Below are 25,684 nucleotides of genomic sequence, written 5' to 3'. Positions count from 1 at the left end.
TCATGAGTACTCATATTTTTGGATATTGGGTAGCGGGTGGTTGCCCAATATCGGCGGTGTATTACGAAAGGGGTAACAGATGTGTACCAGCGTTCTTGGTACCCGTATTATAAATGCATTTGGGTAACCAGAAGGGTTACTTAATTTCTCATGAGCGTTTCATTTCATATTTCTTTGGGACAACCAGATGGGCCGTCCATTCACTCATGAGTGCATTTATATTTGTTTGATTTCTGGATTTTCGAATATATTGTTATGCGAGTTATATTTTCATTTTACTCATACGAGCTGTAAAGCTTACCGGGTTTGTGTTTACAATCCCGGTGCACCAATTCGATGGTGTAGTGGATAACTCCGCAGGTGTGGATTAGTGGGAATTGACGTACCGCTCAGTGGACTTGAAGTTATTTATCTCCAGCTGGTGTGAGGATTTTGTGTGACTATCTTGTGAGTTTGTTGTGAGGATTACGCAATTCCATTTGTTATAATATTGAATTATAATTTGGGTTGTAATAATCGGTTTGATTGAGTTGTATTTTGAACTCAGAGATGATCCGCTTTGGCATTTTAAATGATTTCGATTTCATTGAAATTGTTTAGTGTTTAACGACTTTGAAATTTTGAGTTTTTAAGCTCGAAATTTTAGGGTCGTTACAATGCCATCGTTCCAAGTTTTAGAGGTAATCTTTGTTCTTATGTGTGGCAATAGCTATGCGGGTTGGCTAGTGTCACAGGCATCACGTGCAATATATGTCAACCGTGTGCAAGCTAATTTTTCTCGCTTGTCTTCTATTGGGAAACTTTGTCAAATAGACAACTCGTCATTTAATGTAATTAATAAATATATCATGTACTGATATATGTTGTATGAGAATCATCTCTTAGATATTCTTGGTGTATGTTATCCTAATTAATATAGCCTAGCTAATTAAGATATAATATCGTATCTCTTATTCATGGAGACCTTTGATGTAATGTTTATATATAAGGTTTCATATCTATCAATAAAATTACCGTTATTTTCTCGAATTCATTCTATTGTTTCATGATATCAAGCGCACATCTCTTGCACTGAGTTTCCCTAAACCTAGAACCCGAAAAACAAAACCTAAAAACCCTAGTTTTTATTCTTTTTCCTAGTCGGCCGCACCTTCCCTAGCGCCGCCAGCCTCCACCCCCTGCCTCATTCGGCCGCCGCTCCTCGGTAATCTTAGCTCCCTTTGCAGCCGCACCAAGAGAAGAAGAAAATCAAGCTTCAAGTTGTTGCCGAGCAAAGAAAAAGCAGAAGAAGAGTAATAATTTTACAAGACTTTTGCAATTCAAGGTAAATTTATAAATTAAAGTTCCTACTTACAATGAATTTACTTTGATGAGATTTTTGTCCTGCATTGGGGACTTTCAAACTCATTTTCTTATCAACCCGATTCTTATGCTTCTCGAGTAGATATCAGGGGAACTCGCCACTTAACTGATATAGTGTTTTAGGAGCGGCTGCGATTGCCATTATTACCATATGTAACCGTTGTGTGTAGCTAAATATGAAAAAAAGGAACAACAATAAAAGAAAATTTCGATCGTGGCAGTCATAGCCGCAAATTCGCATCGATTTGACCCTTACAATTGTTGTTAAATAGTTTATTTAATCAAACTTATTTCATTGATTCAAAACAAACATCTTAAATTTTTTCTTGTAGATGTCTGAAAATACATGAACATAGTTTGACATCATAGATTCTCATGGTACTGAGTATCATCGATGGGTATCCAAGTGGGAATCATGTTAGTCAGAAAGAAGTTTACTGCTGTCATCAAACCTCCAAAAGAAAAAGAGGACCAAGAGTCCAAAGAGGTAAAAGCTCAGGCCCTGATATTTCTCAAGCGCCATATAGACAAAGTGCTCAATAAACAGTGCCTAAAGCTCATAGATCTAAAAGTTCTTTAGGATACTCTCAAGGAACGGTTTAACAATGTGCATGATGCATGGCAGTCAACTTTGTTGGCAGAATGGAGATCAATATGTCTACATGACTATGCCAAGATTCATGACTACCATCAGGAAATGCTAAATCTCCAGGAATATTTGAGCATGTGTGGCAAGGAGAAAACTGACGATGACATGATCAAGAAGACCCTAGAGACTTTCCCAGAATCTGCGAGTGAAATAGCTCACCAATATCACCTTGATAATGAGGCCAAAAGAATCAACAGTTTTGCATATTTGATTAACCTTCTCAAGAAGAAGCAACGTCACCATGAGATCATTCTCAATAACAACAATGCAAGGACAAAAAAAGTTCATAAGTAATATCGTGCTCTTAAGGAGATTGTTCAAGCTCACAAGAAATGTAAGCAGTACTTGTTAGAGGAAGCTAACTTTGTTGAAAATGTGTCAGTTAAGAAGATGTGAAAGCGCCTCTCTCTATATAAGAACGGTGCATTCTGAGCAGATGCCTGACGCTAATGCTACTATCATGCTCAAAGTATATGACTTTCAGACTAAGGAGAATGAGAAAGCTGGTCCCGAGGCTCAGTTCACTCTTGATTTCGATTAGATCCATGTCGATTGACTATCGTTATTCTGCTTACTTTGTTCAAGTTTTTAAGTTTGATTTATAATGGCAATGTTGCCCACAATAAGGCTTTATTAAGCCAAATGTTTATTTTTCAGAACAATGTTGATGTACTTTCAATTTGGCATATTAATAAAAGTTTCGTTTTTGGTTATTTGTTACAAGAATGTGGACAAGCGTTATTTTTGTTTTTCTTAATGCTCGAATGGTTTGGAATCTATGACAGAAAATTTCATAGAATTGAATTCCAACGGTTTACAATTATGGTGATGTTTGAGAACTTATCGTTCGAATTGAACTAACACATGAAAGCTTAGGGGAGTGGCAAAATTATAACAAGTTTGCGTTGCACGCCCTTGACCTCGGTTGAGAAGTTCAGTCCATGGCTCGGTTTATCCCCACAAAAACGTTAAATGAAAAGGAAAAGAATTTTTTTTTCCGACCGCCTGAGCCCTGCCGAACTGCCGCAAATTATGCCACTGCAGACCTCCCTGCCTTAGCTCTGCCATGCTCGGCCTCGGCCCTGCAGCCCCCCCTGCAGCAGCCCTGCAAGCTACCCCGTAGCCCTACAGACTCCCTGTTGTAGCCCTGCAGATGCCATGCACGGCCCCTGTTTTGTTACCATGCAACTGCATTGCCTCGGCTCTGCAGGCCTCCCTGCAGTTGTTCTGCGCTGCTAAGCCCCCCTGCACCCCACTGCCATGCCCCTACTGTCGCATGCAGGGATCCCCCGTAGCACCTGCACGACTTCCCCGCAGCCCCCCCCCCCCCCCCCCCCCCCCGCGAGGGCTTGCATTTATATATTCATTGTCTTATGCTGATCATAGTTTTAGATCAAATGACATGATACTTACACTTTGGCAACCAATTGAGCTTGTCATGTGATTTTTCTACATACCTAAGATGTTGTTATGCACATTTAAGGGATCCCAACTTGTTTTGACCCTTAGTATTCATATTTTTATCGTCCATTAGAGAACGTTCGCATTGTCTTTTTCAAAAAAATAATAATTACTTTTTACAATTTACTTGTAGATGTCAACCGGTGATAAGCAATTTTTCACAAAATTTATACCTTACAAATCCTCTGTGACTTGTCTTATTGGGAATGATCAGTTAATCTAAGGACGTAGTAGTGTCATTCTTGCTACCTAATGTTACTCCTATAACAGTCAAAGATGCACTTTATGCACCAAAAAGGAACCAAACCTTACTCAATTTGAAGGATATCTGTGCCAAAATTATCACATGAACACAAAAGTTGTGAATGAAACTGAATATCTCTGGATTCAGATGTCATCGTCGTGCTCTAGAGAGGTTTGCGCATGTTAGTAGTGGATTGTACTTTACCACACTATGTGGCATTGAATCTAATGTAGTAGCGAGTCTTTCTGTGATTTTGATACTTACAAGCTATGACATGATCGTCTAAGTCATCTTGGACGTGTGTAACAACCTGATTTTTTATGTAGGTTAAATTTTATTTTTCTTTTGAGAAATAGAAAATGGAGGTCGCCACGAGTTTTCCGTATGTTTCGGTCAATTTTTTGGAGTCCCGATCTATTTTTAACGATTTATCGAAATTTCATCTAACTTATGTCGTTCGATGACGTCTCGAGCTCAGAATGGATGACGTGGTGACACATGGTAAATTCTCAACTGACCCATGTGGGATGCTGACATCATCATCAGATATGAGTCATGTGATATTTGTCACTTAGTGAAATATGAATTGTGGTCCTCTCTTGTGTTGACATGTGTCATCTCTAAAAGGACAGCCCCCTCTTTTCAACCGTGACTTTCTCTCTCTCCTAAATACTTTCTTTCTTAAGTTTTTTATATTATTTTATTAGTTTTGCGAAGAAAATTCCACGGATCATAAGTTTTGATCTGTAACTCCGATTTGCAATCCACGACTGGCGACGGATTTGTATCAGTGTACTCTTTCCATCCTTGGGGTTTGGGCTAGATCCGACAGTGATTTTTAGAATGCTCGTTTAAATGTCTCGATTTATGATCCGGGTGACGATTCATATTCTCGAGGTGAGTGATTTTTGTAATGTATTAAGCATAATTTTGATCTATTTATTAAATATCTCTCTATTTTCAAATGAAGCATGTTGATTTGTGAACTGTGTTAAAATTATATGTATTATGGTGCTAGATCCACTATGTGACAAGTCATGGAACAGTGAACTTCCTGATTGGGTTATGTTAAAATAAAGATGTGGCACATGGAGATATAGGGTAAGAGTACATTAGGTGACCCGTGGGGATTACTAAATTAAAGGATAATCAATGAGAAGGAAGGATACGATGTGATGAATTGTTGTGATCGATGTGCATATGATATACTGTTTTCTTATAGCGTGAGTGAAATAACATGGTTTTGCTGGCATATTACATTACACACTCACTGAGCGTGTGGTTTTGCTCACCCACCCATTTATACACTCTTTTTGCAAATAATAGTAGTGTGTCGAGTTGGAAAGGATCTGACAATCCTAGCTAGAGTGAAGATCCTAGAAATAAGTTGTCTTTATTATTACAAACCGCACTGTAACATCTATGTTGCGCTCCATGGGACCGCCGACCGGCGGAACTGGGGTGTGACAATGTGATATGATAATTCATATACTTCAAACGGTTATCCATTTTTCAAAAGGCTAGAAAGCATGTGGGAACCCCACACGCAATAGATGATGGTGGCAAACCCGTGGCACCTATGTCCGGCCATGGCTTGGCCTCACTGCCTACCAAGGCTATCCCACGGTCCTATGTGGCCGTGATGCATCCTATGGTGTTATGCAATGCTTTTACCGTGATCTCTAATGCCCATCAATCATTTTGTAGAGTTTGTGGGTACACAAAAATGCAGGCTAAGCCTTCCTTTGTAGTTGATAATATACATAACATACAATTCTTACAAAGGATCCAAAGTGATATATGTGGACCTATAACACCAGAGTGCGGACCATTTAGATACTTTATGATTATGGTAGATGCATCGATTTATTGTCCACACGCAATGCTACATTTCTGAATCTACTTGCTCATATAATAAAGCTCAGGGCTCACCACCTTGATCATCCGATTAAGTCTATTATTGCATTTGATAATTATTGCATGTCAATCGGGATAGATGTTAAACATTCCGTACCCTATGTTCATTCGTAGAATTATTTAGCAGAAGAGATAATTAAGCGGTTTTAGCTTATAGCTAGGGCTCTGGTTATGCAAAGTAATTTACCCATAACTGCCTGAGGATATGCAATTTTGCATGCAGTTGTACTTATTCGTTTTCAGACCTACCGCCAAGCAACATTTTCATGTGTATCAGGTGGTAACTGGATATGAGTATGACATTCCACATTTAAGCATATTTGGTTACGCGGTTTATGTGCCTATGTGGCCTCCACTGAGTAAGAAAATGGGTCTACATAGATGAGACATGAGGTCTCTTTACTACTAAATTTGAAGATTGTCACTTTGATGAGACACTTCTCGCGTTTAAGGGGGAGAAAAGAACATATTTCTTTAACATAAACATCGAGAACGGATATGGTGTCCCCCCACTATGTCTCATTATGATCCCCGCACATCTCATTTTGAGATTGAAGCGCAACGTTTTATAACTATATAAGGTGGCAGATTCGATGCCTAATGCTTTTACAGATTTTATAAAAGTGACGAGATCAAGTATACCTACTGCAAATTGTCCTGCGAGTAGAGGTGGCAAATGGGCCCAAAAGCCCGACCCAGCCCGTTATAAATCGGCCCGGCTCGGCCCGAGCACGTTAGAAGCCCGGCCCGACCCGAGCCCGTTATTATAATGGGTCGTGCCGAGCCGAGATATTTTGGCCTGTGGGCCGTGCCGGGCTTAATAATGGGCCGTGCCGGGCCGGGCTTAATATTTAAGGAAATGGCCCGGCCTGAGCCCGGCACGATAAATAAATGGGCCGGCCCGAGCACGGCACGAGCATGTTTTTGGCCCGTTTAAAATGGACCGGGCCAGCCCGGCCCGGCCCGTTTGCAACCTCTACCTGCGAGGTTAGAAGTCTCGATCTTCGGGCAAGATACCGACGTACTTGGGCATGGCTCAGTTAAGCATATCCCAGGTAGAGGTACGACAACGGTGTCAGCCCCTCCTAATCAAATGGGGAAACCAATAGGTTCCACAGACTTACAACCAAGAAAAAGAGCTAAAGTCAAGGCACAAATAGATCCACATATCATAATTATGTCCATGAATCAACACTTGATGATTTGAAGGAAGCTTTGGACTCATTGTTGATATCAGAGAGCAAAAAAATCTCATTGACCGAAATAAATGCTCAAGAAGTCATGGATGAGAATTCCATGTTGATTGATGATATGTTTGCTTATTCCGTCACTCAGGAAATCATTGACGACGACGATATGGAACCGCGCTGAGTTACAAAATATAGACGAAGAGCAGATTGGCCGAAATGGAAGGAAGTAATCCAGACAAAACTAGACTCACTGAATAAAATGCAAGTTTTCAGTCTGGTTGTTGAAATACCGTCGAATGTTAAGCATGTTGGACATAAATATGTCTTTGTTTGAAAGCTGAATGAGAAAGGCGAAGTCCTGCGGTATAAAGTACAATTCAACAATCAAGGATTCTCTTAGCATCCTACTGTTAACTATGAAAAGACGTATTCTCCAGTTATGGATATCATTACATTCTGATATATGTATTAAGTCTGGTGGTTTCTAAAAAGCTAGACATGCAGCTGTTAGGTGTGGTAACCGCGTATCTTTATGGGGATCTATATACAAAAATATACGTGAAGGTTTATGATGGACTTCAAGTACCCAAGTCAAGTAAACCACGTAAAGCCTATGCTATTAGGTTACAACACTTACTTTATGGATCGAAACAATCTTGTAGAATGTGGTATAAACATTTGAGCAAATACTTGATTGGGAAATGATACAAGAACGATGAACTGTACCCTTGCGTACTTATCAAACACAATAGTTCTGGTTTTTCTATAGTAGTTTTCTATGTCGATGATATGAATATAATTAGTTTTCTGAATGAGATTCATCAGATGATAAGCTACATGAAAGCAGAAATTGAGATGAAAAACATGAGAAAGACTCTGTTTTACTTAGGTTTGGAAATTGAGCATAGAGTTGGTGGAATCCTTGTACACCAGTTTGCATGTGTCCGAAAGATGCTCAGATGCTTATGTATGGAGAAAGTTGTGCACCCTACTAGTACTCCCATGGTCATAAGAAGTCTGGATACCAAGAAAGATCAATTTCGTCAGAAAAGAGGATGATAAAGAGATTCATGGTCCTGAATATCCATATTTGAGTGCTATAGGAGCTTTACCTTATCTAGCTTTACTTATTGGCCAGGTTGAGTTCTACACCAACCATTCATCATTGGAATGGTATTAAGAACATCTTCAGGTGTTTGAATGGTTCTATTAATATGGGATTTTATTATCAGTATTTGTTGTAAAATTTTAATTAAAACTTGTAAGCGCACGAATCGTCGTTACTATAGTGTGCAAGCACGACGTCGTTCCAACTAAGGATTGAGAATCGATTTAATCCTAAGTTAATTAATCTAAACTAAAATCACAAAAGCAATCAAGATATAGTTTTTAGATTTTCAAATAATAAATGAGATAATATAACAAACAAACAAGATGTAAATCTAAGGTATCAGAATCAACCACTCATACTCTTATTTATGTATTGCAACTAAAGGATTCTTTCGTATCTCTAGATGACAATTCCCGTATCTAAGTCCAGATACGACACTTAGACCACAGCTTTCCTTAAGTGTATAATATCTCTAGGTACGGCAAATGTCGTATATCCTACCATGCAGTACTCCTTACATTCTAGAAAATAAAAGAACCATGCAAACAATTACCTCAGGTACGACAATAATGTAATTCATAAGAGACTAAGTTGAATTATATTGCAGGTACGCCTCAAATTCATCTTCTAATTACTATATGCAAAGCCCTAAGGTGTTCAATCAAATAACTTAAACATAAAGCATCAATTCAAATAGTGACTAAAAATTCATCATAAAGAAACTACAAATCCATCAATAAAACATCAAACTACATAAATAATCATGATAGGGCATCATCCTAACCCTAGAAAAAGGTTTAACAAACCACGACTAAGAAAAATATAACAAAAACATAAAAGAATGGAATGGTGAAGATGGATGGATGGTCTCTACTCCTCAGGCGTCTATATTATGCTTTTGAGACCTCATCTCATATGAAATTCGCGCTCCCTTATATAGAGAAGATTATTGCTCATCTTTGACTTCAATTTCCTTATAAGACTTGGTTTTAGACTCCTATCTTGATATCAAATGGGAAAACCTTGAAATATCTCTTGTAGAAGTAGGAATCCATGTATCATATGCATCTTCATCTGAATCATTGATCTTGATGTATTGGAATTGAATGAACTTGGCAAAACAACTTGAGTTCTTCATGAATGCTAGTGAACTCGAGCAGGTTTCAGCGCTGACCGCTCGTCACTCATACGATCATAACTTCCTCTCAGAATATCGAAATCAAGATCCGTCAAATCTTACAGAAAATAGACATCCATATCTTTCGAGTGATATATGGCTCATGGTCTGATTCGATCTGGAACTCTCTCAAGACATCGGTAAAGTTGGATGTTCTGCACAGACAGATTCTGACAATGAAAAATATAATCGTTATTTAATCTTTGTTAGGTCATTTTAGCCTATTTTCTTCTCTCTTTCACTCAAACATGTAAACACACTAAAATAACATAAATCAATAATAAATTAGAGAACAAAACATATAAACCAAGGATATGAGGCATATACTTACAGGATAATAGAAGCACATCAGTATTCCGACAAGAGAAGTGTTATTTCGACAAGAATTGATGGCGATGTCAGACTGGTATGTGACCGTGTCGCCGCCACAACATCCTGAAAAGCCGGACACAGCTCTACCGCTGCCACCGCCAGTGCTAGTTCTTAGCATTTTGAATTGTGATTCCTACTTTCCTACAACTTCCAGTGATGAGTTGATAGAATTTGCTGATGCTGGATACCTTTCGGATCTACACATGGACGTTCCCAAACTGGTTATGTTTTTACCATGGGGAATACGGCGATTTCTTGGAGATCAACCAAGCAAACCCTTGTTGCTACTTCATCAAATCATTCTGAGATCATTGCATTACATGAAGCCGTCAAATAATGCATTTGGTTTCGAGCAATAATTACTCATATTCGAGATGCTAGTGGATTAATTTCTACTATAGTTGAACCAACTTGTATATATGAAGATTGCGGCTTGCATTGAGCAGATGAAGTTAGGTTACATTAAGGGTGATAACACAAAGCATATTTCGCCAAAGTGCTTTTATAATCAGCAACAACAAGAGATGTTGAATATCTAAGTTGATCAGATTCGTTATGAGGATAATGTGACAGATTTGTTCACTTACCTAAATCTACATTTGTGAAGCATGTGAGACGCATTAGATCGCGTCATTTATCAAAGCTCCAAAATTGAGTTAATGATCAGAGGGAGCAGTTTTGTATACATCTGTGGGAGTCTACGTCACATGCATCGGTCATTTCTCATTAGTGCGTTGTACTTTTTTTCTCCTTCGATCAAAGCTTTTAATTTTACCCAAGAGGTTTTTGTTTTGCTTGGTACGGTTTTTATCGAGGTAAGAATATTGCACTATGACACATTAGAATCGTGATACAAGGGAGTGTGTTGTAGGAGAATCATCTCCTAGATATTCTTGGTGTATCTTGTTCTAATTAGTATAGCCTAACTAGTTAAGGAATAATATCGTATCTCTGATTCATCGGGATCTTTGATGTAATGACTATATATAAGGCTCTATATCTATTAATAAAACTAACATTATTCTCTCGCATTCATTATATTGTTTTCAATATACCCATTTTATAGTCCAATTTCATAATTAATATACGTATCATTTAATACTAGCATTTCTACACTCGCTATACGTGTGCAAAAGGGCAGCGCCTGCACGTGCGTTTATTCTTTCCTCTCTTACTGCGTTTTAAAATATAGTAAATGAAACCTAAATCTTATAACACTACACCAAAAGCAAAACAAATTAAAAACCCTAATTCAAGATGAAATTGAAACTGATTAGCAGAAATCAAGAAAAATGAAAGAGGTCAACAACATACCATGTAGATTCCAACCCAAAAATTGCAACTTGAAAGTTTGAAACTTCTAATTATATAGACATGATCGAATCAGGTACTCAAACGTATGATAAAAATAAATCTTTATGCTATGGTATCTTACTAGGTAGATAGCCCGCGGCTAGCCGCGTGTATAAAGAGTCCTTAATTGTTTGCTATGAATGTGATTTGATGGTTGGTTTAGTTAATAGGACGTCCTGCTTTCTCTTTGGGAATGCTATGTTTGTGTTTGATGGTATGTGCTATGTTTGTTCAGTTGTTCTTCCTTAATTAATTGCTGCGGGTTTGATGACCCGGGGGTATATCGTCGGTTATGTGCTGCATGTTTTGATTCTTCTTCTACCCTTCAGAAATGTTATGTTGGATCTAATGAATCAATGATTTATGATTTGGTTGGCAATTTTCAGCTACAGCAGGAGGTTTGTGAAAAAAATCTTCATAACAGCTCTTATTTATTTTGAAGGTTAAAAAAAATTCAAAATAAGATGAAATAAGATGTTAAAATCATTTTACATAACGATCTGCTTTATTTATTTCTAGTTGCACTCACACCTTACATTAGTAATTTCTGGCTACATCTTCATTAGACTTTCTTGTCATACATATATACATTTATATACATTAGGAAAACAGCTGCATATTGGAGTTGGATGAGGAGCTGCTACAACAAAAGGCTCCTACTATGGGTGAGGTGTGCATCACACAAAAGGTATTGATCAGTAGCTAGTTGCAGCTGTGGAGAAGATGTTAGCCTACGAAAAAAAGAGATGAAACATCTAGTTCATCTTCTCTTTGCCTAACTTACGACCAGTAGATGATGATGATGCTCCATGGTCTCCTTCCCTGTCAGTTTGACACATCCAAAATGAAGTAAAGAGCTATTTGAGGAAAACAAAGGGTCATATGCAAATTTAACAGTAAGAAAGCAGCCAAAATAATGATTGTATGAGTACCAAATACTATATCGGTTGACCTCATAAAAATAGAGATGGACCAACCATATAATTTTGTTAGAGATATTGTACTCACCTTTTGGTTTTTTTGCCAGCCTCTGATGAAAACAGGGTTGTTTCACTTGTCTCTCTTCCTCTTTTCCTTGCCCAATGGGTATCATCTGGTGCCGTAATAGGAATTGGTAGTTCATCTGTTGGGTTTAGGACGGCCTGGGGGTTTGGAAGCACAGCTTTCACCACTAATTCACGGTTGAAATTGACCTTGATCTCAAAAATGTGGTTTTGACCTATTGTTTGTGTTATCTCTTCTGGCAAATCAGTTTCAGTTGCATAAAATCTCTTGCTCAACAGGTCTTGGCAAGTTGCATTGAACAGTTGCTCTGCTTGTTTTCCTAATACAGTCATCGTTGCTTCGTTGTCCCCGTCATCAACTGTCATCCGAATCATGTAGCTGTATGCAAGAGGCAAGAAGCATGGTGGTCAGAATTATCTTGATGTAGTATGGATATATATCAAAGGAAAGGGTAAAGTTATTATATAAATTAGAGTAGGGAAGTGGTGTACAATAAGTTAGCTTACCATGGAAGTGGTTCATGAACCTCGTCGGTGTGCGCTGCACACATGTACCCCCCATCTTCCTCTCTCTTCTTTAGTTGTTTGAGACAGTTGGATTTCGGACAACCTTTATACCACCAAAGGGTGTTGTCGAATGCGATAATGTTAGCAGCACATAAAACTGTGTCTCTCTGCAATAGATAGTATGGTGTTAAATATCATCTGAAAGAGTACAATGAACTACATGTGTCAGATTGTGTCATGTAGATATACCACATATGCCTCCGGGTTCAAAGCGTTCAGTTCAGACAATGACATTTGAATATGTTGCCTTTGTTCTTCATTTTGCTGATACCTAACCGGTATTGGGATGATTCTTGCCATATCTCCAGGTCTAGTAAATCTGAAAATAAAATAAAAATCACAATTATTAAAGGTGAGATAAGCATCACAAATATTTCCAAAATGAATCATACAAATGATATAACATGTTAGATAGGTTATTATAAGTCCAAGATCCACATATTTAATCAGACATCTGCACATGTTTATTAGTTTGCCTTTTACATGGTTATCTTATGGCAACTTACTCATGCTCATAATGCTCTCTCTCTGGAACAACTGGGTTTATGATGATGCATGTGTGGTTGGTGCTTGATGCCTTGATGTGATCTGAAATGAAGACGAATAAATAGTGAAGATAAATTTGATAGATACATATTGCAGTTAATGATTCACATTCAGCGTGTACCTTTAAATTTTGACAGCCTTAGGCTGGTGAACACAGCAAATACCGGTGTCCCGGAGTTCTGTACAAATCCTAGAGGAAATGACCTAGCAGGATCCCCCCAAAGGGTGATTCTAAGCTCCTCCCTCCTATGACATGACAAATATCAGAACGTGAGTTCTAGTTATATTGTCTTGCAATATGAAACTGTGATGCAAAGGAATTTGTAGTGTAATACCTCAGGTTCTGTATGTCAATCTCACAGATTGATTCGACTTTCTTTTCAGACTTCACATATATCGAACGTTCGGGTATGACTTCTTTTATGCAACCATAGATATCTGGCATTGATAGGGATAAAATATATCAATATTAATGTATAAATACCATATAAAGATTGAATGTTGTCTTTCTATTGACAGAAAACTAAGTACCTGCAAGGACTTCTTGGTGGTCTACTTCTTCTTCCAACTGACTGTATTCAAGCAGGTGGAATGAGTGTTGTGGAATTGGTGGGAAAGTCTCTGGAACTATAACTAATTGTGTTCTTGCATTGAATAACAGTATTGTTCCATGCTGCATGACCTTGTATCTAGCAGCATCCCTTTGGGTCGAAAAACAGAAAACATCATATATTTGTCCTTCCTCCATCCTATTATGAACGCGAGCGCAGACGTTTTCAACTATCATACCATGGATTCCATCTCCCTGTATATGTACAAAGGAACACATGTTAAAGTTGTGTTCTATTTTATAATTAAATTCACATCAATTACCCGTTTGGTCACTCACCATTTGATCGACCAACACATAGTGCAAGCCATCGTAATCTTTGCTATTGAATTTCCTTGGTCGCCACACTCTTGATGCCCGGACCCTTATTCTGAAGTTAAATTGAAAGGGTACTAAATTTCTGATCGGAGTTGGCTCCATCAGTTGTCAACACTGATAACAAAACAAATTAATAGTTAACAAAAGCTAATTTTATATGTACAACCGAAATTGAATTCCGTGGTTCGTATAGATTATTTAACATGTTGCATACAATTCAAACAGAAGCAGACAATAACTAATATTTATAATAGTTATATTCAGATCAATTAATTACCTACAGATGAAGATCAAAGTTTCTGTGAAGAGTAGAATAATGAAGGCGCTGAATGAAAAAGCTGAGGCAACAAGGTTTAAATAGATGCATCCACCGTTTGCTGGAAGAGATAGGGATTAAGAGAGAGCGGCAAATGAATGAAGGAAAAAAAGAGGTGATAAGTGCAGAGGGGTTGAAGGTTTTCGTGGAGTTCAGCGAGAGGGACAGGGCGATGAATGGAAAAAAGATGAGGAGGTTATTAATTTAAAAAGGGGAGCTGGACAATTGTAGCCGCCGTAGGAGAAAACCTCACCAGTAAGGGTTGTAGGAGATAAGAACAAATAGAATTAGGGTGCAAGATGTAAGATTAATCGGTGGATAGAAGCATATATATCCACCTAATTCACTTGGACATTAATTTGACTCTAACAACTCACTTGGATTGAAGCATGCATGTTTACTTGGATGTTATGACCATGGATTTATAGCCTTATAATCAGTATTTTTTCCGTATGGCTCTATTTATTGATAGTCAAAAGAAAAACATAGCTATACTGTATAAGTCCAAAATATGTTGTATGATAAAACTTTATATTAATTTCCTTATACCATCATATGTGGTTTTTTTAAATAAAATATCATATCATATATTGTGTTCATTTCTAATTTTTTGCAACACATCTTTGTAGACTATATTTCTAGTATAATTATTCGGTATGCTGTCACTATTGTTTATCAAAATTTTCAAGCCTTCTCTAGATGTGACTCTCGATAACGCAACATATAGTTGGCCATGAGTAAAAACAGGTTCTGGTAAATATATACCTACTTGGTTCAACGATTGACCTTGACTTTTATTAATTGTCATTGCATAACAGGGTCTTACAGGAAACTGACGTCTTTTAAATGTGAATGGCCATCTAGATTCCTTTTCAGTTAACACAATTCTTGGGATAAAAAACTTTTGTCCAACATTGTTACCTGTTATCACTTTCGCTTCTATTAGTCTGTTGTATAATTTTGTTATAATCAATCTTGTGCCATTACATAAACCGCAGGTCTGGTTTATATTTCTAAGTAGCATAATTGGCATATCAACTTTTAAAGTTAACTCGTGTTTTGGTAATCCATTAAATTCAAGTTGATTTAAAAATTCTAGGGGATATAGGAGATCAATATTTTCACTATTTCCAGAACTCAGCGAGACCGAGTCAGAACTAAAATATGTAGTTTTATCACCAGGCAATAAATTCATTGCATAATTATTTATCTCATGAACTGTGGCATTTCGTGGTGTTACAATAGCACGTTCTTTTAAGTACTGAATATTATTATATTTCATATCAAAATTTGCGTAAGTAGCTAAAAAAATAGTTCTAACCGGATCTTTGTTACAAAAAATTAATAAATCTATGGGAATATTAATCCAAGATGCATCAATGTCACATGTGTCATAAACTGATTGCAATCGACCTTCTCCTATTTGTAATATCCAATTTGCAAAATCGCCAATTTCATTTTTTTCTTTTTCAGATAAACCTAATTTGGACAATCTCATATTTTCTGTTAAGTAAAATATTTTAAATGACTTCCATAAGTACGATTTATTTATGCAAATTTCAACCACTTTTTCTTTTGTTCCTCCCGGTACAACCGGTAGGAGCTGTCTGAAATCTCCACCTAACAAAATTGGTTTTCCCCCAAATACTGTTTTTGATTTTTGATTGTTAGAATCTGTTACAATGTCGCGAAGAGTTTCATCTAATGATTCAAAACAATATTTGTTACACATCGGAGCCTCGTCCCATATAATCAGATCTGTTTTTTGGAGTAACTTTGCTAGATGAGTCCCTTTACTAATTGGGCATGTTGAATCTTTCAATACATCCAGTGGTATTTTGAACCGCGAATGTGCTGTTTTACCATTTGGAAGTAGTAATGACGCAATACCTGATGAAGCTACCGCTAAAACAATTTTTCCTTCCGATCTCAATTTAGTTATTATTGTATGCCACAAATATGTTTTCCCTGTTCCGCCACAACCATGGACAAAGAAAGTTCCAGTCTGCTTTTCTTTAACTGTTTTGATAACTTCGTTGTATATAATTTTTTGGCAAACATTTAATCTTGAGACTAAGTTTGAGTGTTCGTATTTCAAAGCATTACAATCGTAATCAAGTTCTTCTCTTAATAATCTGTTATCAAGTTCCTCAATTCTATTCATGTTTGGCATCGGCAATTGATAGTCTTTTAATGATTTAGACGATACACTTAGTAATTTTTCCAGTTCAAACATGAGACTATTTTTCAACTCTGACTCAGGTATATTCAGATTAGGCATATTGAGTTCTATTCGAGTTTTTTTCAAAATATCGTCGCACATACTTGCCCAATATGCTTCAAACAATGACTTTGGATTTCCAACTTGACAAAATTGAAGGATTGTAACAAATAACTGACGTATTTCATTAGATGTTGCAATAAAAGTAGCCTCATTTAGTGCGTCAACCCATTCTTTATCGTCATCTAACAGTCCTAATACTTGGCAAGCTTCTTGATAAGAACTGTATGATATCTTATTAACCCTCTTAATTGAGTCATAGTTTTCACAACCTCTTTGTATATTCAGTAACATTCTCATATAATATAACTCACCTGCCATAGGGTGTACTGGAGCAATTCTCCCAATGGTTCTATATTTTTTCCTTGGTGTCCATATTTTTTTACCTTTATCCCAAACAAATTTTGTGGGGAATTCAGCATATGTTAAGTTTCTTGCTTCTTCATAAGTATTATTTGCCTCGAACCAGCCTGTTAGCATAGAAGTTTCTATATTTGGATTTTCTAGTACCGATTTTAGAGATTTAGTTTCATCGAAAACCACATTTTCCTCATAAGGTAAATGAACATCTAAACGTATTACTGCAGGATGTCTAGAATGAATAGAGAATTCAAATAATCTCCACACTGATTCATGAGGAGTTAAATAGCGACAGTTTAAATAAGTTTGAATTTCATCATTTATATCTTCATGTACTAACACTCGTGCTCGGTCTGGACCTTTATTGATGTATTTAAATAAGTATTTAATCAACATAGATTGAGAACATGATTCAACATTAATATGAGCATTATATCGTAGTAGCAAATTAGGGTTATAAGGAACGACATAATTATTGTTAAGGCGAACTCCATTTTTTTCTACAAATCTTGTAACATCATCACGTCGTCTGTATACAAGTGGCTTTATTGCGTCGAACTGTGTATAGGCATTGTATGGTTTTGGAAAAGATTTGGTACATCCTCCCTCACGCATGCAAGGAGCTTTTAAATCTATTTGTCCACATGGTCCATGAATCATAAACTGACTAACGATTTTGTAAAGTTCTGGATTAACATTATAGTCTGGTAATTCTGCTGAAATAATGGAATCTATATCAGCCGGTGTATAACATTTGTAAGCCTTTTAAAGCCAAAATAACATATGAGCGTGAGGCAGTCCTCGTTTTTGAAATTCGACTGTACAAACGTCTGCTTCAACATGACCAAATGGTTCGCCTGATTTAATGTAAGAAAGCATGTCATCTAGTTTCAATTTAAAAACACGCGAAATTATATCTGGTCGATCTTCAGGTCTACACCCACCTTTTTTTTGGCAATATCTTTTTATTTCGGGCCAGTTAACATTGCAAGTAAAAGTTATGAATAAATCTGGATTACCATATTGTCTACAAATTGTCATTGCATCTTGATAATTATTAACCATATCTCTAGGACTACCAGTATGACTGCTCGGAAGGATAATTCGTCATCCTACATCACGACCTTCATCAATTCCACCAGAAATAGCCTCATAAATTTTGTTGCGCTTTTCACTTCTGTATTTGGGTGGGTTTTTTCTTAAATAGTCTAAAGCATCTTCTTCAGCAGTTGCATAAGCATCGACCAAATATTGCTGGAACAATCTTCCACCTTTTAACAAAGTACTTGCATAATCATCTCTATCATGAATTTGGTAACTAAAGAATTTCAACATTGTCAGTTTAAGCCTTTTTTTGCCGCGGCGTTCTACGATTGGTTGCAATCTAGAATACAGTTTGAATCCATCTTCACCGTACGGAAAAAGTAACGGATATTGTAGAGACATATTTTGGATGTACTTTAGAGATCCGATGCAAACGGTCATCATTTGAGTGTATAACAATATCTCTATTCGAATTGAATTCTCCAATGTCACCAACAATTAAACCGCCTATCTCGTTCCCACTTGGTAGTTCGTATTGTTTCGAAGTGTAACTATTCAGGTGTGGACCGATTAGACTCATATTATATGACGCCAATGAAGCATCTTCAAATTGAGCTCTAACATTTCGATATTCTCTCACTAATTCATTTACATCATCAAGCATTTCCACTAATCCTTGCACTATATCTGGTTTTATTTTTTTATTCACATGAGATGGGTCAACAGCATTTATACGATTGGAGATCTCATTTCTCGTATCATAAACATACAATTGGGCAAATTTTGGACTGTCACCCTCAGGTGGTAATACAGAACCCATCAAGTGATGTACTTGTCCACATATTTTAAAAACATAAGGTCCTGATCCAACATTTATATGATGATCTATCTTTGCACCCATTGAAGTGAAAGCTAACATTGAATTGTAAACTCTAATATTCTCTCGAAAATAACGACTTTCTTGACCACTTTTTGGATCCAATAATACCTCCAAATATCTCGGTGTGGGATTCGGTACTGGAATTTTAATCTCTCCTTGCAAACAACAATTGGTGTAAGTAAGTGCATTCCTATAAGATTGTTTAAGTGCCTCACCTGACCAAAAGAATGCACTGCAGTATCCACATCGGAAACAATCATCACCGCCATCAGAATAAATTATAATACCACCTACATGACTATCAAATTTTAGAAATTGAATTATCTATATACAAATGGGGAAAAACATAATAGTGATGTAATCAACCTTGTCGACTCCTCTGATATAATGCTTGGCCAAATGATGATAGATTCAACCCTGCATACCATAATCAAATATCATTATGTATACCATTCTGTATACACCATTATGCAGACCATAATCAACTACCAATGTGTAATTTCACAGGGAAAATTAAAAGGCCAACCTTCTGCATCATTTGTTGTCAGACTCGTACTTCCTTGATGTGAGGTTGCCGTTGTTTGATGGCATGCTCCTTGATGATCAAGATTACACTTCTTGTCCATTCTTTTTCTTTTGCTGGTATACTTAGGAACCATAGCTAAAAAGGCACAAAATATTTACTTAATAAACCACACAACATATATATTAATAGTCACAAATAGAAAATAAATTATTGTATCAAGCAGTTGTGCTACAATTACCTGTTCCATACGTGTCAGTTGAACTCCGATTTGTTGCAGCAGTAACCAAATGATTTATACCCCCTTCATCAGTTTGAAGGAAAATTGTTGGCTGATGGCACACAGCTTGATGACCAGCACTATTTAACTCACCAATAACTCTATTCCTTCTGCTTGTTCTATTCTTAGGAGGCATAACTGAAATAATGCATTTTTCTTAGTAGATAACACCATGTTCTATATGTGCAATGGAAAAATTAACATAATCACACCATGTTCTATATATTAGGTTGCTAATGCATATATACAGAGGTGGCTGCTCAGCTGTATATATTAATAATTCATAAAAAAAAAGAATATCTTTAAATTTGAAAGCATAAGGACCATGCACATCATATAAGCTTCCCAATAGAAAAAAAACTTTTCAAAATTTTATTAAAAGCCCTAAAAGAACCCAAAAGTAAACAAAACAAAGCTGTATGAAGTAACAAATAGTATGAGTTCCCAACACAACTATATGAACAAAGCCGGATAACCCAACTCACCCTCCCTTACAAAATAATTTTTTTGAATCTCTGTATTGGTTGTGCTTCTTCTATTTATGACCACCAAGATGAATAACACAACACATGGATTAAAACAAAGAATAAACCCAATTTAATAGAGAAATCTAATTAACTATAATGAATTGGTTGATTGTAGTTGCAGGTCTTACAACATGTCAGTTGTAATTTTAGGCATGTGCTTCTTTTTTTTATATCTAATAGTGGCTTTCTATTGTCCACTGTTTTATTTGGACGAATGGGTTGAAATTGATTGGTTATACTCATATTGAAACTATTAGTTGATTGGTAATGATTAGGAAACCAAAATCAAATATGGACATCAAATTGATTGGTCGATAGATCAGTTGTATGTGAGGATTACATATTTCCTCCATCAAGACTTCCTTGTAAAATTGAGTAGAAGGAAACTTAAGGGAAGCTGGAAATTAAAGTGCATAAGAAATTGAGTAGATTGACACAATCCACCTCCAAACATAGAGAAAAACAGCACCAAACACGCAGCAACCAAGCACCCAGAAGAAGAAATTGAATTTCATGGAGAAACTAACCTTGGTAAGATATAAATTGAGAAGCCGGAAGTCGCCCAGATCTCGGCTGACTGTGAGGAATTTTCTTACAAAAAATCACAGGAAAAATAAATTAGAGACATCGAGACTAATCAAACCCACCAAATTTAAGGAAGAAAAGATAAAGCCCCAGATACCTATGAAGACTGGATGAGAGGTTAAGTGGTAGATCTTCCGAGGGTACGAACGACTGCCAATGCTTGAGGAAGAAATCCAGAAAGTACATAAAATTTACGGGAGAAAGATACGTATGATGATCGGCTGGTGGGAGAGAAAGAAGAAGAGGTGCTGGAAACGAAGATAAGGATGAAAGGCAGCAAATATATGTTTTTATCATTGGCTCGGCTCGGAGCCGCACTGTTCATTAGCCGATGAACAGTGCATTGGGAAATAGTATATAGGAAATATCAACAAAAGACAATCATCTTTGAACAGTAATAGTACTCAGAGTCATACATGTCACATCCTGGGACCGTTTCAGGACCCGAAACATGGCAATAACCGCCGTGAATCCGAATTAGCAAATAACCAACATGTCAAATAGACGTGTTAACCACTTACTAACCCGAACCCCGAAGGCTGAAAGGAAAGAATTAAATAGCTTGAACAACGTAGATAGAAATGAGTTGATAATTTACAAACAAATAACCCATTTCAAATTTACAGAAGGTGGCATGAGACTTTAAGGATATAAGAAAATAGAACTTAAGTCTCAAAAACAAGAATGCAACCCAACAAATATCTTATAACATTTCGGAGATCAAAGAAAACAATTATACCATCGAGCAAACAAATGACTCCTCGGAGGTGAACTCGATCAATGAACCATGAACGTTGAACAAGGAAGGCTATGTGCTGCCTCGTCTAACTCCTAGATCGGCTCCTCTAAGTTCGAACTAAGGTACCTGAAAATGTAAGGGTGAGCATTAATCCTCGCTAACCTGGAAAGGGCTGAACTCAACCGAAACAGATTTGAAAACTATGAAAGGTGGTAATGCTCATATATGTAAAACATATTTAGACCGCTCATGTAAAATAATAAAAGATAGAAACTATGAAGGTTTTACTCTTGGCATAAACTCATATGCAAAAATGCTAACACCAAAATAGATAGAATATTTTGAGAATAATAATCCGCAGAATTTTTAGTAATTTGGTGACCGGACCTAGCGACGAGGAGGGAATATAACCACCCCTTAAGTCGAGGCTAACTATGTTTATTGCTAATAATAGCAATAAGTAAGCAAGAGTGTCCATTTAAGACAATACCCTAAAAATATAGTGCGCAATGTAGAATGATAACATGACATTGCCCCTCCGAAAGTTTACGGTTATCGACACCGAGGGTGTCCATATTTCTAGGTTCTCATTCACTCTCAGGTCTACTCAAGAAATAAAATATGAATGAAGTCTAGTCTTGGTAAAATCAAGGACTGAAAAATCGAAAATATAGTCGAAATATCGGTGATATTTTCGTTTTTTTTCACATGAGGATATATCTTCTCCTTACCAATTTGATTTCGAATGAAATTATAGAATTTTTTCGAAATGTCGCGATATTTTCGATATATCACGATATTATGGGAAATTTGACCGTTGACCATACGAAGAGGATGCCACGTGGCACCGTCCCCTCCCCTACACCAAAATTTCCACCAAAATCAAACTTGTAAGTAGGGGGATTCGAACCCTACTCTCCAGCTAGAAGGCTAAAAGCCTTAGCTAACCCAGCTAAGCATGCACATTGTTATATATATGATCTTTATAGTATATATAAATTTATACACCTACGGAAAATATAATGTTCATCGCCCACGTGTCGCCACTAGAAATTAAAACTCAAATATGTTTTTGAAGGGAATCGAACCCTGGTCATTTCTTTGCAAAAAAAGATGTGTAGCCAACTCTACCAAGAAAAGTTATTGTTCTATAAAGACATTTTAAATATATTTCATTCTATGTTTCAAATAAAATTCAAATAAAACCCTTGAGGGGAATCAAACCATGTTCACCTCATTAGAAAATGGATCACTTAGTCAACTCTATTAAGTCAATTTGTGTTATGTTTTGACGCTTTATAATATATATTATATGTGTAATATATGTTGTATCTACTCAAGGAGATGATGAAGACGGTGAAAATTTTGTAACTCATAGATCTTCTATGTGGTTCTAAATCACTCATGTAATTTCATGTTTAATGTATCGTATGTATATAAGGTGTGATGACATAGCCTCCCTTTGGGTTCCTAGCCATTAAAAAAATTGAAGTAAATTTTTAATAATTCTCGATGATTGTTTCACCTTAAATGACTACAACTCACTATAGACTAATAGTTATATAATAATTTCTTATGAAATATAGTAGATAATTGATAAAATAAATATCTCTCAAAATTTCATTCAAAATTTCCATGTTTTTATTTAAATTTCCATCAATTTACTTAATTATTTTTTAAAATTGATATTTTCTCGAAATTGCAGTCGAAATTTCTAATTTTTGGACCTTCAATATTTCCGTTCTCGTCGATATTTTAGTCCTTGGGTAAAATAGTAAATTTGAATTATGTAAATCTTAAGGCATAGACTAAAATGCGGATATAGGCATAAAACACAAGAAATAGAAACAAATAGAGCATTATACAAATTGGAAAAGACTAACCTGGAAGAGAGTGGCTCACCCTAACGGGCGGCTCCCCTTACCTGATATAGCAGCGTCGAAGTCCACGTCTCGTACTTCAATCCATGTGTTCCAAAAACGATGAAGTCCTGAATTTCGTTTGATAAAAGGGTTAGTAATTTAAACGATTCGAATACGAAAATATGACGATTATCATGGTCGAATTGTCCTTCTCCTGATTTGACCAGGAGAAATCCAAGGTTGACTTGGTGTTGACCAAGACATTCCTAGTATGACCAGGAATTAGACCAAGTTGAAAACCCAAGAAACTCAATAATCATCAAACTTAATGTCCGCGTGATATTAAATAACTATCGGAAATTCGATAGCATTCTATATCACAACGGGAGGGCTATTAACATATTTCCAACACATTTCTAAATTAACAAGTTCACGATTTCCGAACCGGGCGTAAATCTAAACAAACGTTTAATCGTAACATGACGTTACGTCATTTATCGCCATATTTTAAAGTTAGGTTTTACTAAAAATAAAGGTTAAAGTAAAACAGTAAAAGTAATTTATAAAACCGTAAAAAAGTTATTTAAATAAAATAGTAAATAAGTAAAATAAAACAGTAAAAAGGTAATTTATGTTAAGGGTAAAAGGGTCATTTCACATTGACCGTAAAACTGTAAAAGGTTAACTTTTTATAAAATAAAAACCCAGAGATTGACCCATTTCATCACCGATTACAAAGTTTGTTTCAAAAATCTGGAAATCTAAGGCTTCATTCAACATGTAAGAACACAATATATAATAATGCCAACAATTCTAAAATTAAACATAAGCTAAACCATGTGTAATTTCCAATAACAGGAACACAAAAACATCAATCAAAAACTAAAAAGACTGGGTTCTTTACCTCAGCAAATTTTATAAAAGAGAAGATTGAAATATCGGTGGCTTTTGGTCTTCACAGAATTGTTTCCTCCTTTCCAAAACTTTTAAGTTGCAAATCAGTACTTTAATCCTTCCCTTGAACTCAACACGAGGCTCTAATGATCTTTCTGATTAAAGAAACTGATAGTAATGGGTGATGGCGTCGGTTCCAGAAACAGAGGTGAAAAAGAAGAAAACATAAATAAGAATCAAATTATAAGAAATCTGGGCAAGAATCGAATTGAACTTTAAAGAAAATGATTGAGCTTACCAATTGAAAAAGATTGGAGGGATTGAAGCTTCGATCCATTACAGAAATTATAAGAATCAAATTGAACAGAAATTCCCAATAAAGCTGCATATTTGGTTGCATGTTTAATTTGTTGGTGTAGGTGAATAGAACCGAGAATAAGATGATGGTGATGCGAGCAGATAAGGAGGAAGAGAAGGAACTGGTCTTATTTGTGGTGTCGCACCAAAAGAAGGAAAAAAAAAGGATGATTAAAGAGGCGGCTCAATGACAAAATGAAGAGGTGGAGGAAACATGGCTTTCACACAATGAAAGAGACAATAATTAAAGGAGGGGAAAAGTGTGTTGGTTCGGTGGAGAAGAGGTGGGGAAATACAATTACCACATGTGTCACAAATTAAAAAAAAAATAACCCAAAGATAATTTTTTAAAGAAACAAAATAAAAATATAAGAAAATGATTTTAGACAAAAACTTTAAGAGAAACAATTTTTAAAAAAGACACAACTAAATATTAGCAACATACGACTTAATAATAAAGTCGTAAAAATATAAGTCAATGTCGGAAAAATTAGTCTTAGTTGCCGGAATGTAAAGAAAAATTTCTAGAAGTTTACACTCTACCAACTTTAAAGAAATTTCGCCCTCGAAATTTCCTTAAGTCGTAAGAAGTGTGCAAACACTCATCGTATCTTGAACTTGATCCGTCAAGTTGGCTTGTTGTTGGCTTCAATCCTCCATAGTCGTAGCTACGTCCACACAACTCTCAGAGAAGTACTTGATCAGTGTGCTTCTTGCAATGATGAACAAATTTCTTTTTGTGTAATGCTCTAACAGTAGGAATGAATATTTTCAGTGTACTCCAGATTCAATGAGCACTAAAGAAACAGAATTTCAAGGTCAAATGGAAGAAATAGAATGATGATGCTCAAAGGAGAGAAACAAATTGGCGGTGTTAGCTAAGAAAAATAAACCCCAAACAAATGCTCCAGTACTTTCCCTTGGATTCTTTCACAAAGTTTGAAGTTTAATATGCAAACTTACCTGATTCTTTCTAGTGCCCATCTCCTTTTCTGAGTCCATATAATTCAATCTCTTTGTTTTCTTTCACGTATAGGCTGACTAATTGCTGGTAGTTTCCTCAAAACTGTGTTCCTTTGAAGTTAACCCTACTTCTTCATGGTTTTCTTAGGAATGGATGCTGAAGTATCATATGCGTTTCATTCAGAGAGGAAA

At 36.3% G+C, this 25,684-nt stretch overlaps 1 protein-coding gene across 5 annotated transcripts; it reads right to left on the bottom strand.

Annotated features, from left to right (window-relative positions):
* Positions 1-11,322: 11,322 nt before the first annotated feature.
* LOC126786629 (uncharacterized) lies at positions 11,323-24,641 on the bottom strand. 5 transcript variants are annotated; one of them, XM_050512507.1, is made up of 15 exons: positions 24,471-24,641; positions 24,183-24,340; positions 23,300-23,406; positions 21,417-21,542; positions 20,775-20,836; positions 20,620-20,683; positions 13,843-13,995; positions 13,485-13,758; positions 13,289-13,391; positions 13,075-13,199; positions 12,914-12,995; positions 12,597-12,726; positions 12,348-12,514; positions 11,845-12,219; positions 11,323-11,658 (listed from the first exon to the last, which is right to left on the bottom strand). In XM_050512507.1, the coding sequence occupies exons 7-15, from the start codon at positions 13,981-13,983 to the stop codon at positions 11,592-11,594; spliced, it is 1,464 nt and encodes a 487-aa protein (XP_050368464.1). In that variant the 5' UTR covers positions 13,984-13,995; positions 20,620-20,683; positions 20,775-20,836; positions 21,417-21,542; positions 23,300-23,406; positions 24,183-24,340; positions 24,471-24,641; the 3' UTR covers positions 11,323-11,591. The 5 variants fall into 5 exon arrangements, with proteins under 5 accessions (XP_050368464.1, XP_050368463.1, XP_050368465.1 ...); XM_050512506.1 differs by lacking the exon at positions 23,300-23,406 and having other exon boundaries at positions 20,775-21,542; XM_050512508.1 differs by lacking the exons at positions 23,300-23,406; positions 24,183-24,340 and having other exon boundaries at positions 20,775-21,542.
* Between the last annotated feature and the right edge of the window lie 1,043 nt (positions 24,642-25,684).

The sequence above is a fragment of the Argentina anserina genome, chromosome 3, assembly GCF_933775445.1.
Source record: "Argentina anserina chromosome 3, drPotAnse1.1, whole genome shotgun sequence".
In the NCBI taxonomy this organism is placed as follows: domain Eukaryota; kingdom Viridiplantae; phylum Streptophyta; class Magnoliopsida; order Rosales; family Rosaceae; genus Argentina; species Argentina anserina.
Note: the sequence above shows the minus strand (reverse complement) of the source record. Positions and strands in the feature narration are given on the sequence as shown.